Source organism: Elgaria multicarinata, chromosome 1, assembly GCF_023053635.1.
Source record: "Elgaria multicarinata webbii isolate HBS135686 ecotype San Diego chromosome 1, rElgMul1.1.pri, whole genome shotgun sequence".
NCBI lineage: Eukaryota > Metazoa > Chordata > Lepidosauria > Squamata > Anguidae > Elgaria > Elgaria multicarinata.
Window position 1 is genome coordinate 160,084,368 of NC_086171.1, and position 16,491 is coordinate 160,100,858.

Below are 16,491 nucleotides of genomic sequence, written 5' to 3' on the forward strand. Positions count from 1 at the left end.
ACTCTTGTTCAGACTTCCAGCTAGCCAGCCAGCCAGCCACGCCCTCCTCTCAGATACTCCATTCCCACTCCTACCTGGTTGTCCATACCCCACTCCTCCAACAGTCAGCCAGCATCCGGCATTTCATGGTCATTGAGCATGCTATGTACTGACTGGGATGTTTTGAGGCTTTCTGTCCTCTTAGTGCTTTCCCCTTAAAGTAGAGTGACCATATGAAAAGGAGGCCAGGGCTCCTGTATCTTTAACAGTTGTAGAGAAAAGGGATTTTCAGCAGGTGTCATCTGTATGCATGCAGCATCTGGTGGAATTCCTCTTCATTGCAATAGTTAAAGCTGCAGGTGCCCTCCTCTCTTTTGTATCTGGTCAAGAGGACAGGACTCCTGCAGCTTTAACTGTTAAGATGAAGACAAAATTTCACCAGGTGCTACATGCATTCAAATGACACTTGCTGAAATTCCCTTTTCTATACAAACTTTAAAGATACAGGAGCCCTGTCCTCCTTTTCATATGGTCACCTTAATATAGGATAAATAAATACTTTTTTCCTGATTCTCAAAACTAAGATCAGCCTATCTTTTAAAGTTTGCCTCCTTTTGGACAAACAAGAGTCCTGACCATTGCTTGGCTGGAAATAAGAAGAGACGTTTTCCTGGGCAAAGCAGATTGTAGAGATAAAAAATAAGGTTAAAAGCATGGCTACATATCAACTCTCCTTAGAGTGGAATGATGCAGCTATTTGGAATAAATTATCTATATTTATCTAATCTGAAGGAGAATAAACATTTGCTTCCTTTTCTGCCTTATTTTGTTTCTACTGACTCGTTGCATTTTTATTAGATTTTATACCTTGTCTTATGTAGTGCTTTTCTCTATGGCAATGAGCGGCTGTGCAAATTTGAGGAGATGGCAATATGATCTCAGGTGTTGGCGGTGTGGTATATGTTGACAACCTTTGAAGGAGAAATGAGGAAGGGCTAATTAATTTAGCCGGATAAGCTTCTTCTGTCTCTTTAGCAGGCTGGAGCTTGCTTTTGCCTTGGCAGTAAGCAGGACGATGGGCAATTCATAAGACCAGATTGGCACACTGAACTCTTTGTGTTGAATGGATTCATGAAAAATTTGGCACATATTGAAGTGGCAGTGTAATTCTTCAAATCCAGGCCTGATTTACACAGGAGCCTGAGGAGCTAGCTACACAGTACATGCCTCAATGCCATTTAAAACCAAAACAAGAACCTGCTTTGGGAGAAGATAATTCAGGCTAGGGTGATGATATGAAAAGGAGGACAGGGCTCCTGTATCTTTAATGGTTGAATAGAAAAGGGAATTTCAGTAGTTGTCATTTGCATGCATGCAACCCCTGGTGAAATTCCCTCTCCATCACAACAGTTAAAGCTGCAGGAGCTATGCTAGAGTGACCAGATACAAAAGTGAGCAGGGCTCCTGCAGCTTTAACTGTTGTGATGAAGAGGGCATTTCATCAGGTGCTGCATACAAATGACACCTGCTGAAATTCCCTTTTCAATACAACTGTTAAAGATACAGAAGTCCTGTCCTCCTTTTCATATGGCCATCCTAATTCAGGCAGAAGTGATGAAAGGAGGGGGTGCATAAACCTTTCTCCAGATTCTACTCTAAATTTCCCATCTAATGATTTTCCCACCATGAGCTTCCAGTCATGCTCTGACATATCCCTTTCACTGTCATACAAGCTTCCTGTGCATACTTTTTTCATGGAGGAGAATTCCATCATGTGAGCCTTACCTTCAGTCTGAAATGGTACAATCCAGACACAGGTTACCACCTAATCTGCAATGTGCAAGAGATAGACCCAGGAATGAGTTTGAAAGGAGCTTTCTGAAAGGATTCCCAGTAGCTGTCAGAACTGCGAGCTGCTACAATCACCTGGACTCCTAAACTGCTAATGGCTACAATAACTAGGGATGTATAGATTTTGTAAAATTTGTTCTGAAGATTGCCAGGTACCTTTTGCTCTGTCGTCCATTCATTGACAGAATCATTTCCCCCCCCAAAAATTGCGCAAATTCACACTTGCACAAATCCCTCCATGTGGATTTTCATGCTTTAGCACATTTTGGTCGCATTTATGCACAATTTCAACTGTTTTTTTTTTTAATTTTACATAACTTTCTATAAATAAATTTGCATAACATTCCAGAAAGTTTTTTTTTTTTTTAAGCAGTCCACAAGTCCACAGAATCCATGTGGTTCGGGAAATGCTGGTCTGCTGCCGAATCCACAGGTTCATAATAATCTGAACTCATCTGATTGCGTTGCAAATTTCTCCGACATCCCTAACAATCACCTGCAGGCTTCCCCCAAAACAAAACATTGTTGGAATTGATAACAAATTTGCTGACTGCAGCAAGGCTAATTCTAGCTAGGAACTGGAAGATTCAAGGTGATTATTGTATTGAAGAATGGTATAAATGTACATTGATGGTGCTATATAAATAATGTTCACCATCAATGTACATTGATGGTGCTATATAAATAAATAAATAAATAATAATAATAATAATAATAATAATGAAGTATAATAATAATAATAATAATAATAATAATAATAATAATAATGAAGTATGGGATATTGCTATTAATGATAAATTGACATGTAATATTAAAGTGAGGAGAGGTATAGCAAAAACGAATGATTTTGAGGGAATTTGGAAACAGTTCCTAATATTTGTGTTTTCTAAGGGAAGTGGGAAACCACCAGCAGAAGAAACTATGAGATTTTGGAAACAGGAATAAGATCCCGAGGTGGGGGGTGCACTTTTAGGTTAAGTATGATTATGTTAAAAAGATTAAGCGAGAATATATGATATTAATGTGATCAACATTAATGTATTATGTTTTCTTTTAATTGTATTGATGTATGTTTAAGTATTGAAAAATAAAAATATTATATAAAGAAAAAACATTGTTGAGAGGCTTCTATATGACCCAGGGCCCATAGACATACTCAAAAATGTATTATGCAACAAAATGGTTGCATTATGTTTTTTATCCCACTGGGTTCTTTGGGGGAAATGTGAACCCCAGTAAACTGAAAACTGTTCTGTTGTTCTCAATATTGGGTTTGTTTGTTTGGGTTGGGGGAGATAATGTGACATTAACTGCTGCAGGCAAATGTAGAATGAGTTTTGAGCTAGGTGTACATGCCTGGACTGAAGCAACCATTATATGCTGAACTCTTCACAGATCCACTCAACTTGCATATATTAATCAGTTCACATGAATTAGCCCCAAATTAGTTTGCATTATATAAGAGGTGTTGAGTCAGGGAGGCAGTCCTTAGGGAAATGTCCTTCTCACTCTAGTACAGACCACAGAGAGAGAGAGAGAGAGAGAGAGAAGTTCCTAGACAAATGGTAGATGATGTGCAGGTCTGTGAGGCCTATGCTACTCACAATTCAGCTTCATGACACAATCTCTTCTCTTCTCTATACTGGAGTTGCCCAAACCACAACTACTGTCATTTGCTCTGATTACTCCTCCTACTAACACTTAACCCCCTTCTTTGCTCTGCAATAGCTCTGCTTAAACTGCTTCAATTTCCATTCTCTCTGATCCAATTAAGACTGCATTGTGTTCTGTGTCTAAAATGCCTTACTCACTTCCTCTCATCCTTTCAGCAGCTTAAGCATGGCTTGCCTAATCATCCTTTCTTTATATATTGTGCTCAGGAGTGTTACTAAGCACTTAAAAGATTTGGGGCCCAGACCCATAGGACGCAAATCTGCATAGCATCCTCATGTCCTAATTTATATCTGTATATGCAAATTCAGAAATAATTACTAGAACTTCTTTAAATTTCACAGAAAGCCAAGCCAGCTTTCGGTTTGTCATGTAGGGGCTCTGGAGAATAGAGCCAGGGCCCTGGGAAATAGACCTGGGGCAAGGATCTCATGGTCTGAAGCCTAACAATGCCCCTGATTTCACTTCTCTGTGCTAAAGCAATGCAATGGCAGACCATTGGTGACAGGAGGGGGGTTCAAATGAACTCCAGGGGTGCAGAACAGTATTTGGGCAGGGGCAGGTTGCACACACACACACCCAGCCTTCCATGGGCCGGATGATGTCAGTGGATGTGGCCTGCCCCCCAGCCATTTTAGGGATCACCTGAGTGAATCCCCTTCTCCGTGCCTCTCCCAGCACAGAGAAAAGGATTTAGGTAGTGCTGCACATCCATGGTTTCAGATGATGCCTCGTGTCCCCATGTGGGCGCAGCGCAAAGTGACTTGTTCAGCACTAGGAAGAGCACCTGCTCTCCCCAGTGCTGGCCAAGTCTCTGGCTTTGCACTGCACCTGGTGTCACCATAGCCCCAAAGTACCTTGACGGACATCAGGAAGTGCAGCTATTCTTCCCAGCACTGGCTGAGCTCCGACTGGCCCTGCTGTTATCTCTGAATCCAGACAGGATGGAGACAACATACACATAGAATCATAGAATAGCAGAGTTGGAAGGGGCCTACAAGGCCATTGAGTCCAAACCCCTGCTCAATGCAGGAATCCACCCTAAAGCATCCCTGACAGATGGTTGTCCAGTTGCCTCTTGAAGGCCTCTAGTGTGGGAGAGCCCACAACCTCCCTAGGTAACTGATTCCATTGTCATACTGCTCTAACAGTCAGGAAGTTTTTCCTGATGTCCAGCTGGAATCTGGCTAGGGATGTCTGCTATGGATTATTCACACCGCGGTGATTCACTCCAGGGGAAATTCCTTCAGGAAGCAGGGTTTGGAGGCCAAGACTGGCCCTGGAGGCTCTGTGGATGAGATTGGGGAGCCCAGCATGGTGGATTAGGCTGACAGGTCAGGAGTTCTGCACCTCTGTGCTCAAAGAAACTTTGAGGTTGTCACGGGGCTGTACATGGTAGCCCTGTCCCCTGCCGGCCACACCCATACTGGCCTGAAGGGCCCCATGAGCACACATTGCTATGCAAATAGGCCCCTTTCTTGGACTCCCCAAATGCATGCCGGCAGGGATGTGGTTGGTGATGGGGGAGGCATGGCTGCTAGGCAAAATCCTGCTTCTTCCCTTGAGGGAAGTTCCAAATGCCTTTATTAAGACCAGTCAATGACCACCAAACAGTGAGCAATCTTTCAGGTTATACAGCGTACATCTCCAGGCTGAAACGAAAAAGATATTTCTGAAGGGGGTGGAGAACGCCTTACCTATTCCCCAGAAGAATAGATGTATCTGTAGCAAAAAGCTCCAAGGTATCTTATGAGTTAAGTGGTTTAAGAGCTTCTCAGGTGTAAGGGATTTATCAGCAACTGGTGCGCCTTGCTCCCACATGCATGGTCTTCATTTGAAGACTGCGCAGAATCCAATGAAGATCTGCAAAGATGAATGAGTCATGATTTAGACACTCCAATCCATTTGTACCAATGTTCAAGCACAGTGGCATCAGCTCACATCTTTTAAGATGCATGCTAAGCAATAAAATGATGAGAAACCAGGTTATAGACAGAAACATTCAAACAAGCCATATAGCCAGCATGCTGGTATAGCCCAGGCTGGGGTGGAGTCACAGGTTAGATTGAGCTGGCTAGGTGCCACAGCACAGGATTGTTGTGCCGGTTTTCTTTGGCCTTAGCTAGACCTAAGGTTTATCCCGGGATTGTCCCTGCCTGCTCCCGGGATATCCTGTGTGTCATTTACATGAACAGGGATTGCCCCAGGACAATCCCGGGATAAACCTTAGGTCTAGCTAAGGCCCTAGTCTTCAAACAGCAGAACCAAATGATTTGGAACTGTCAGGTGGAACAAAATGGTGATAGGCTAAAAGAGTGGGAGGGCAACTATCGCCAGGCAACGCAGTTTGCGAGAACAAAGGCAAGGGCAGAAGGATGGAGCAAATATGGACGGAATGAAAGGCGCTGGAAAATGTGCCAAAGTGTTCAAGCGTATGCTCAGGATTTGCCCCTAGCAGTGAAGCAGCTTTTGTTTTGCAGGTGAAAATGGAGCCTAGTGCTGTAAGGACAGCAAGGCAATGGAGCCTAGAGGAGCTTAAAAAAAAAACCAAGGATGCAGCCAGGTATAAATAAAGGCAGCGCAATGGAGGCACCGGAACAGAGACAACTGCAATCAGGACTGCGGAAAGCCCGCCATTTCAGAGTGGAGTCTGGTTTCTTCTGTGGGGGTATTAATTAGTTAATTCCAGAGCGAAGCAGACCATTAGCAATCAATTACAACAAAGCACTGGCAATAAATGCAGATAATTAGCCTCCCAAAAAGTAATTACGTTTGTTCCACTCCAGTGAACTTTTTATTTTAATAGTAATTAACTTACGGTGGGGGAGAGAAAGTTTGAGTGACCTGCTGTGCCCGGCCCAGTCTGCATGAAAAATGGAAGAGTGTTCAATTCCAGCTGCGAGCTCCTCTCAATAGATTCAAAACTACCTTTTGGGCTAAGGGAGGGGCACTAAAACAACCCCCTTCACAATAATTAATGGAAATAAATCAGAAGAGCTTAGCATAGCATAACAATGACTTCATTGTTTCATGTGTCCAGTCACAGGAACATGGGACGCAATCTTATACTTAATCAGACATTGGTCCATCTGGCCCAGTATTGTCGATACTGACTGGCAGTAGCAGTTCTCCAGGGTTTCAGGAGGGATTCTTTTCCTCGCCCTACCTGGAGCAGCCAGGGATCGAACCTGGGACCTTCTCCATGCAAAGCTATCACGTTCATATGCCTTGGTTAGCTGAATCATACTTTTTGTCAAGTCCGGCCATGAAAGAGATCTATTAGGACAGCAGGTTTGAGCATTGAGATCCATGGCCAAATGAACCATTTCAAGCTGCGATGCGTACCATTAAGAGGCAACCTGTCCATGGATTCCTCCCTTTCATTAGAGGCCCTTTGGTGAACCTGCTGAATGACACTGTGGCAAAGCTGTCAGTGACCCAGAACTTCCTTTAATGAAAACAGGTTTATATGCTGTATTAATTTCTGTAGCCTGCCTGAGGAGCCACATGGCCTTTTGCTGTTGCACATCATTGAAACTAGGCTAGAGTCCAGGGCTTGTTGACAAAACCTAGCAGACTGGCTCAGGCAGGTGTGAGATCATGCTCTTTGACAGCCCCAGGCAGTGGGGACTCCTCCACTTACCCACCCCAGATGGCAAAATCTATGCTGACCTATGCAAAGAAATAAACTTGGCAGAAAAACACATGCCCTTTGGATTCCTAAAGAAGCTCTCCTGCTATACAAATCATTCCAGCAAGCCTCAGAGAGGGAAGGCAGCTTGTACTTCTACTCTCCGTCCCCCATTCTCTACTCTCCAGGATACAGAATTTTTGCTTCCATGAAGCCCCATCCAGGTCCTGCTTTTGAGATGCCATATCCCAGATGTCACCCAAAGTGATCACTCTAAAACAGTGGTTCTCAACCTTCCTAATGCCGCGACCCTTTAATACAGTTCCTCATGTTGTGGTGACCCCCAACCATAAAATTATTTTCGTTCTTCTCTACACGATCCATTGTCATGGGATGGTTTGCTAATGAAAATAATACATAACAATAGCTTTAATAATACAAAAGATGATACATGACATAGTTCAGTCAATACAGTTTCCTAAGACCATCGGAAATATGTGTTTTCCGATGGTCTTATGCGACCCCTGTGAAAGGGTCATTCGACCCCCAAAGGGGTCCCGACCCACAGGTTGAGAACTGCTGCTCTAAAAGATGATGGATCTTTCTACACATGCAGCACAGGTTGGGAAAATTCCTGCTTCAACAGGCGCAGGACTGAAGCAAAACTTCTCAAAAAGAAATCATTTTGAGATTAAAGCCATTTTAGAGTGGAGTCTGGCACAACGTGAGATTGAAGCAGGAAAGGGAGGGTTTCTCAAAAGCCTTGTTGGTTCCTCATAATCCCATGAAACCCACCACTGATTAAAGATCGGCAACACAGGTTGGTTTTTTCTCTTTTAATTAGTCATGTTAAACTAATGACCACCAGGTCGCTGTCTCAAAGGAAACAACAAAAGGCACACACACAAAAGAAAATCAAGTCAGAATGCCTGAGAAAACAACTCCAGGTTAGGAAAGCAACTCGAGAGACACTGCTTGGTGTTTGAATGGCGGCAAAGCTCTCGCCTTCTCGTGCCTCCCGTCTCCCCTGGGGTCATCCCGGAAAGAAAGCCGCCGGATTGCTTTTCTTTTTCGGCCCCGAGAGGGAAAACAAAACGAAGGTGGGTGCAGTTTGAAGCCTGACGAGATCAGCAGAAGTCAGCCGGGCGCAAGCTGAGGAACTCAGCCCAGGGGAACCGATCTGACCTGGGAGGGCACGGCTTGGCACTAATGAGACTGTGCCTGCTTGGCTGGAATAAACCGTTAAATTAAAAAACACATTCTCCTTTATTCTCTGAAAATCACCTTGAGACGGCAGCGGGGAAGAGAGGGAAGCAGCCTGGGACGGAAGCCACCCCCTCCTCTCGTCTCCCCACGACAGTTCAGAGTTTTGAAACCGGAAGCCCGTCTGACCTGCCCACTGCCTGAAGGGAGGGCTGGAGATTCTGATCAGGGCTGGGAGGGGGAGTGTCAGGAGAGGCAGGCCGGGGGCCACGAGCCGTCTAGAGACGATCACAGCAAGCTGCAGGAGTGGTCTCAGCCATCACTGCACTGCTTGAGGATGGCATTGCGGGGCCTTCTGAAAAGGGCATGCTCTAGTGCAGATAGGGAGGACAGGCAAGCTTCAGGTCAAATCCTGCTGAGCCCAAGGCGCTGGTTGCAGCAGCAAGTGCCAGGCTCCTCCGCCTTGGAGATCACGCAGTGCCGTCTCGCTTGGGAGTCAGTTTTTTTCCTGATAGAAATGAAATGTGTATTTGTCCGGGGGTGTGGGGGGGTAGGGGCAGGGAAACGTGCTAGTACAGATAGTCCGACAGCTCCAAAACCCTGACAACCAGGGGAGGAAGGAGGCCCACTGTTATTTGTAACCTAGGCAGCCTGTACACGCTTGGGACACACATTATAAATATAAAACCATATCTGCTACAAACAGAAGACTTATATTGTACATCTTTTACCCATATACACAAGAACACAATATACACATAATGCCTTGGAGGAGTGCCATTGTCACAGAAAGGAGATTTTTTAGAAGCACAGCTCCTCCACCCTCCAGTTCAATGCACACCACAGGTCAATCAATCAGTCAATCACAGGAGGAGTCCTGTCTTGTTCACTTGCGTCATTCCAAACTGTGCGTGGACAAGGCAGCCTTTTGAACACATGTGCACCAACCTACGGGGAGAGACATGCTGCACAAGAGGGGTGTGTGCGTATGTGTGCATGTGTGTAAGTGGAGTGTGTGTGTGTGTGTGTGCCTTGTTAACCCTGGAAATGCTGCACTTCTTCAGACACGTGGAGTGAAGCTAAGCCCTGAGAGCTTCTCATGTCCAACGGCGCTGCCATCCCCTGGGCAGGACTCTTTGTAAGGCATCTTCATTGGGGAGTTTGATTGAACAGCATCTGAAGAAAAACAAACAACAACACAGGCCCAGCTGGGAGTGCGCATGTGTATCCGTGCTTAGGCGGGTTAACAAGAGGCTGCAAGGCATAGATGACTCAGGCTGGGGCTTGGAGGGCGTTCAGAGGCTGAGTTTATTCTTGTAGCCCCCACCCGAGCTCAGGCCACCGTCACAGCATGGGACACTACTGGTTTGTTTTGAGTGGCACATCCACGCACAGAGTGGCAGGCAGGCACACGCAAAAGTTAAGACAGAAGTCCGATGTGAGCTTTTTACAGCAAGGAGTGGCTCCTGGTCAGAGTGTCCGAGGACTCGGGTGATGAAACGCCACAGTGATTGGGATTGGGCCAGCAAGATGGGGAGCAGAAGCAGAACCATGGTGCTTATCGACGGTAGTGATTGGGGGCATCTGCAAACATGTACTTGAGTCTGTAGGCTTCAGCGAGGAGGAGTCCAATCTCTTCGTTGCCCCAGTGTATCGTGGGCAGGTTTTGCAGCAACATTAGAAGGCCCTGGAATGAAGGAAGGCACTCGTTACACCGAAAGCAGCGAGATGTGGCTCTTGCTTTAAGCAAGGAAAAACTGCTTTAGTTCTTTTGGGGCTTCACATCTCCAAATGTCTACAGCTAAGGCAGAAACTGTAATCCATGCTGTCTTGTTTCAAGTAAGCATGCATCGCAGCCAATGGGTAAACTGATATTTACCCTTTTGGGGAAATGTGACCCTGATAACAGCTAAGAAAGACGGCAATGTATTTCAGAGTTGGAATCAAAACCCCGAACAAAGCATTTTTGACTCTTGCCCTAACATTCCATGTTCACCAGATCCCACAGTTGGGAAAACTGTTATCCTGAACATGGGAAATGTCTGGATCTCTCTTTCATGCACCTAATCACATGTCAGAGATATCATTATTCATATTGCAGTCGGTTGTCTTACGGCAGATCACCCTTCCACAACCTGGTGCCCTCTAGATATATTGGACTACAAATCCCAGCAATCTCTAGCCAGCATATACAAAACCACCATGAAGCATAAAGCAGGCTTTTAAAGGCTTCTTCAGCCAAGCAACTGTGCTAAGTGGCTGGGAGTTGTAATCTAATACACCTGGAGGGCATCTGGTTGGGGAAAGCTGTCCTAGCTAGATAAATGCCTCAAGCAGGATAATTATGCTGTATCTTTTCCTACGTGTAGTTGCCTTCTGAAGATTTACCTGGAAGTCCTCTTCATCCAAGATCTCTTTCCGCCACTTAATCAAGAATGCAGCACAGACGTATAAATGGAAATGAGAGAATCCCTCTGGCTCAGACTGAAAAACAACCCACAACACTTGGGGTTAGAAAGAATGGATTAGCATACCCGATTTCTTACTGCTTCTCCACATCTTTATGGGATTGCGTGAGAGAGAGAGAGCAAAAACTCTTTTACATCTTCACATGAGTATGCTGGCATATGAAAGAGAATGCAAAATCCCCACAACAGAAAGGCTGTCTAATCAATGGCAGCAAGACACGGACAATTGAGCATCTGCATCAAGGCAGGCACCCCAGAAAGCTCCCAACGGCAAGGCTGGACAATCTAAACACTCCCCACCCCGCACCGTACCTGGTAAGTGTCCCAAAGGCGAATGGTGCAGCGAAGAGGAAGCTCCCTCATCAGTAAATTGTTCATCCAACGAAAGGCAAACTGCAGGTATTCCACTTCGTACTTCCTAAAGTGATTGTGTACCTGCTCTGAAACAGCACATTCCATTTACACAGCTGAATGCAGAATGTCCCCTGCTGTTATTACTCATAAGCCGTATCTCAGTGAAACGGCCCCTTCATCCATACAGAGCTTCTGTTCAGTTGAACCGAACCCCTCCCACAAAAGAACCCCCCGCAAAGGCCTCCCACTGGCATAGCTTAGATGCTTCAGCCCTTTCCCTGGTGAATCACATACTCTCTTGCATGCCTGTCAGCTTATGGCCTCTCCCCCATTCCCTTTTCCGAGCAGTGTCCCATTTCTAACATTCCTTAATGTCATCTACCTAATAGATTCAGCATCTCTACTACCCAGCACAGCTACCTGGGGATGAAGAAGCCTTTACAAGTCTGCTTTCTGCCTCATGGCAGCTTTGTATAATCCAGCTCCAACATCTTTCTCGCAATGTGCATCCACAGCTGTTGGGATTCAGCCGGAGATGCGAACAACAAAGGGTGTGGGATGTTCAAATTCTCCTTCAGTGGCTTGAATCTCACCTACCATCAATACGGCTGACGAGTTCCTCCAGTGCTTTGACTTTTTTTTGGATCCCTGGCTGTGCAAACGTGTAGTTGTCCTGCAGCACAAACACATGGCGAGTTTTAAGGAAAAGCAAGTCCAGCGCACATATCCACACGCTTTTTCAGCTAACCCAAGTACTGCCCATGCTGGAAGCGCCTTCCCAGGGCTTCAAGCAGATCTTCTCAAGAACTGCCAGAGATGGAAACAAGGATCTCTATACATGCAACGTGTTCTGCCACAAAGCTATGACCCTGGGGTGGCACACGGGTGGGGGTGGCACTGGATGAATGGGATTGCTTGTGGAGCTTTCACTAGCAGTGGCTAGAAGAGAAGGAAGGCAAGAGTTGAGATTTCAACCATTTCTCTCCCTCCTGTATACACTGAAACAAGCCCATTTGATTTGGGGGTAAGTCTTTCTGGAAAGCTGTTTTCCTCATTGGCAAGTGTACAAGTGCCGTTCTGTGAATATCTACTAAATTAAGAACCCACTACAGAATTAAGCATTCACTACACTATACCAGCGACTACAGTTTCAGGAAAGCCATTTTGAGGTAGCGCTCCCTAAAATAATGTAAGTTCAGATTCAAATACAGAGTCAGCTAGTCTAGCATATTCCCATCAAAGATTTATCAGTCAAGATGTTCCTTATTGCCAAGAGGTCTATCAGCCTCCAACTGGCAGGCACTCAGAAGAATATTTAGTAGATGGATGACTCCATAGTTGTCCAGTTTTTACATGTATCCTGTACGATCTATCTAATAGTGGCCACATTCAGAAACAAATACACTGGGTTAGACGGCACTAACTTTCTTTGCATGACACAGCACACTTGTTATGAGAGCTGAGGTGCCCAAGGGCACCACTTTACAGATCCAATCCCTGCTTGGGGGTTGTTGTGTCGAGTGAACCTGGCAAGTAGGGGTTATGTGAGGATTAAACAACTCTTGCATAACCCATAGTCTGTTATAGGATAGTTTAACCCTCGCATAACCCACACTCACTGGGTTCACATTACACAACAACTCCCAAGTGGGGATTGGATATGAAAAATCTCACCCCTACCCACATATGCTGCAGCCATGGGTTAAACAGCCCATGGTGGGCTGTTGTGTTGTGCAAATTGGCCCATTGATTTGGATAAATACAACTTCCTCAGAGTACAAACAAGTATGCAAAATGAAAAATTGGGTGCACAGTTCAGTTTCCTGAAAATCCCAACTTCCATGTTAGTTTGTTTTAAAAGAAGTTTCTAGTCCTTATGGCTGTGAAAGCAACCTTGTGTGGGGAATGCCTGCAGGAATCTCAGCAGCCAGAGAATACCCAGGAACTAGCAGATGGGGCTTCAGTACCCTGCATAACTCCTTTCCTGTCCCCACCACTACTAAAACCAGAATAAGTTATACAAATGTAGAATAGATTATGGAGAGCAAGAGAAATTATGCAAATGTGCTGACTTGGCTTAATTCATATAAGTGGGAGAATTAATTTTGGGGGGTTTAGAATTTAGATTGCCTGATCACAGCATTTTAAGTTTGGAGGTTCTTTGAAGCACAGAGCACACACAGCCCTGTACATCATGGAGGTTCAAAGGGAATGGCCAAAGAGGGTGAGGTGAACGCAACACCTCCTTTGGATGCCCCTGAAGTGCTAGTGAAGCAAATATGACCGGGATTATGGGCACAGGAGGGATTGTGTTATCTGAGGAAAGAGGCGGTGCACACATAGCTCCTACCTGTATCCCATCCAGGAGTTTGCTCATGCACCAAAAGCTGTCTGCTTCAATGCTCCTCAGCACATCCTGGGTCAGGTTTGTCACAGCAAAGTTCTCTACATCCTCTTCTGAAAAACAAAGGGCAACAGAAATTGAGGAAAGGGTAAAAGTTAGGGAAATGCACTTTCCATCTGCCTCCACTACTAATTTGGTGTCTATCTCAAACCTACAGGTGCATGTAAAAATTCAGGTTAGACAGTCTCCTCCATCTGCCTCATTGTGGGTCTGCTCTTCTTTCCTGGGCTGATGGCTGCTAGATCTGAACATGGCTATGTGCAACTCCACACAAACTCAGGGGGAAATAATGCAATGGATACCTAATCCAGTGGCCAGAAAATCACACCTTTCATGGCTTGTTTGTTTCAATGGGAATGTTTCTATACCTTATGGTTGCAGAGATAGGTTTTAAAATGCCAGGTGAAATCTCAGATGCCAGAGAAGTAGATGAGTGGGACTGCTATTGTTCAGAACTTGAGTGCCATACAGAACTCCTGTTCCCATCCCATGAGTATCAGAAGCTGAATGCATTACATTAAAAACAAACAAACACATATCTGCAAATTTGCATGATTATGTAAGTAAGAGAATGTGGTGGCTGCCTGGCTAAGGGATATCACAGAGTGTCCATAATAAGAGATGCTTTGGCTGGCAGCATTGAATGGCTATGCTTCCCCTGTTCTTCTTTTACAAAGCGAAGGACAAGCCAATAAAATCTCCCATAGTGTTAAGAGCTACTGCTGAGCAACTGGCCCAATTTTCGGGTTCAAGAGGTGGAGGGCTCTGAGCCCAGGACTAGTGGCTGCTTTGGGATGCAGACAAGCAGGCACCAAACTCTACAAGCTGAATTCAGGGGAGGTCTCGGCAAAGTCTGCTTTGGACTCTAGTTCCTTCCATCAGAGTCTGGTGCTCCTTCGGAGCCTCTTGGCCTCAAACACTTTTAACCTTCCTTTCAAAACCCAAATCCTCAAAGGAGGATTTACATTCACTGATCCCTTTAAATAAACTGCCCTCTTCTGTATTCCTGGTTACCCTCTAACCTAAAGACTGCTGCATTTTAATCCGGAATGTCTATTTGGATGAAAGGCTTTAAGAAAGCATGTTTCAGTGGCTAAAACACAGAGCTGCGACATGACACCAAGTTTGTGTGAATCCATCAGATCCAGAAATCCCACACTCTGTGTATAAAGGCTGAAGTGCAAGTTAGAGGGGACATCCATGATAGGGTCTTGTAACATTTTATTGTTATTTAAAAGCCATCATGGGAGATCTTTGAATTTGATGGGAGCAGTGATGCTAGAGGAAAGGGGTGTTTAATTTATTACATTTTTATACCGCCCAACAGCCGAAGCTCTCTGGGTGGTTCACAAAATTAAAACCATGAATAGCATAGTAAAACAACCAACGATCTAAAAACACAAATACATAATACAATATGAAAAGCACAACCAGGGTAAAACCAATGGGTAATCCTGACCCATTGTCCACTCTCCTGATAATAATCTCCATTCCTTGGGATGTAACAGACCTAGATTTCCGCTCACTTGAGTCTGGTGCAGCCCAATAGCTGATCAATACACAGCCCTTGTTTATTATGTGAGACCCTCCTAATTTAATTGGCTACAGCAGCAGTTGGGGAAAGCTAGGTAGTGCAAAAAAACTAGGACAAGCTTGTGAAGTAGCCAGCTCTATGAGCATGAGGGAAAGCCCCAACTGAGGAAGCATGTTAGCTCCAGTGAGAAAGAAGTTAAAGCCGACTATCGAGTTTAGCACCCATGTGAGTTTAGCAAATGGGTGAGACGGCCAAGGCAGTTGACCTTTCCTCCCGTCTGGTAGTCAGTAATTTAGCTTTCTGGATAAACAAGCCCAATAAAAAGCATCCATGAAGGGGGAAAGCCAGCAGGGCTGTGGAGATTATCCAGTATATTGCACACAATGTCACATGTTTGACTATCTGCCTGCTGGTCAGAAGTGCCCTTCACTCATAATCCTAGAACCCAGGGCCATCCAATTAAGCTGAATGGAGCAGCAGGAGGATTCAGAACAGACAGAAGGAAGCATACAGTTAAACTATGGAATTCACTACCACAAGATGCAATGTTGGTGAAAGGGAGATTAGATAAATCCATCAATGCCTACTAAGTCATGATGGCTATACATTATCTTCAGTATCAGAGGCAATATACCTATGTATACCAGTTGCTAGGATACACTATCAGGAGGATGCTGTTTCACTAATGACCTGCTTGTGGTTTTACAATGGGCAGTCAGTTGGCCACTGGGCAAACAGAATGCTGGATTAGATAGGCTTTCAGCCTGGTTCAGCACAGTTCTTCTTATGTTCAACATTCACACATGTATACAAACAGTGCGTGAGGGAGATGTTAATGTCATACATGAAAATGTCAGAAGCCATTTGAAATGCAAATTCATTAATTTTATTTAACACTTTGCGTATCAAGCACATTCTGGGCAGAGACGCATTGAATCTCCCGGTATGAACCTACCCATACACTATGATAATAATCTGAGGCCCTCCTCCAAGACAGGTTCAGAGGATGGCAACAAGGGTGGTACCTCCACCCTGCAGTACAGAATACTCTCCCCAGTGAGGTCCGCTGGTGGCAACATTATCATCTTTTCAATGCTAGGTTAAATCTTTCCTCTACTCCAGGCATAGACTGCCAGATGTCTAAAAATAGAGGAATGTTTTAACCTAGCACTACAAGACAGTATATGATAAAAGTTGTTAACAGATCCTGCGATAGTTAATGCTGATTGGATAAAATTGTATTATATTTTTGTACGTAAATGGTTTTATTATGTTATTATATTGTATTTTTAGGGGTTTTATTTTTGTAAACCGCCCAGAGAGCTTTAGCTATTCGGTGGTAGAGAAATGTAACAAATGAATAATGTGGGTTTTTCTAGATGGCTTTATTATGCAA

The 16,491-nt window shown here is 44.7% G+C and overlaps 1 protein-coding gene across 4 annotated transcripts in view; it reads right to left on the reverse strand.

The window, feature by feature from the left end:
* Positions 1–7,952: 7,952 nt before the first annotated feature.
* The window catches only part of TBC1D22B (TBC1 domain family member 22B), a 40,392-nt gene continuing 31,853 nt past the window's right edge, over positions 7,953–16,491 (reverse strand). For 2 of the 4 annotated variants that reach the window (XM_063140897.1, XM_063140915.1), the window contains exons 9-14: positions 13,508–13,614; positions 11,755–11,830; positions 11,116–11,243; positions 10,724–10,819; positions 9,934–10,022; positions 7,953–9,511 (exon numbers count right to left, since the gene is read on the reverse strand). In XM_063140897.1, coding sequence (XP_062996967.1) covers positions 9,433–9,511; positions 9,934–10,022; positions 10,724–10,819; positions 11,116–11,243; positions 11,755–11,830; positions 13,508–13,614 — 575 coding nt within the window. In that variant the 3' untranslated portion in view covers positions 7,953–9,432. Of the gene's footprint in view, positions 10,023–10,723; positions 10,820–11,115; positions 11,244–11,754; positions 11,831–13,507; positions 13,615–16,491 lie in introns of those variants that run through there. The other 2 variants (XM_063140906.1, XM_063140924.1) reach the window with 2 other exon arrangements.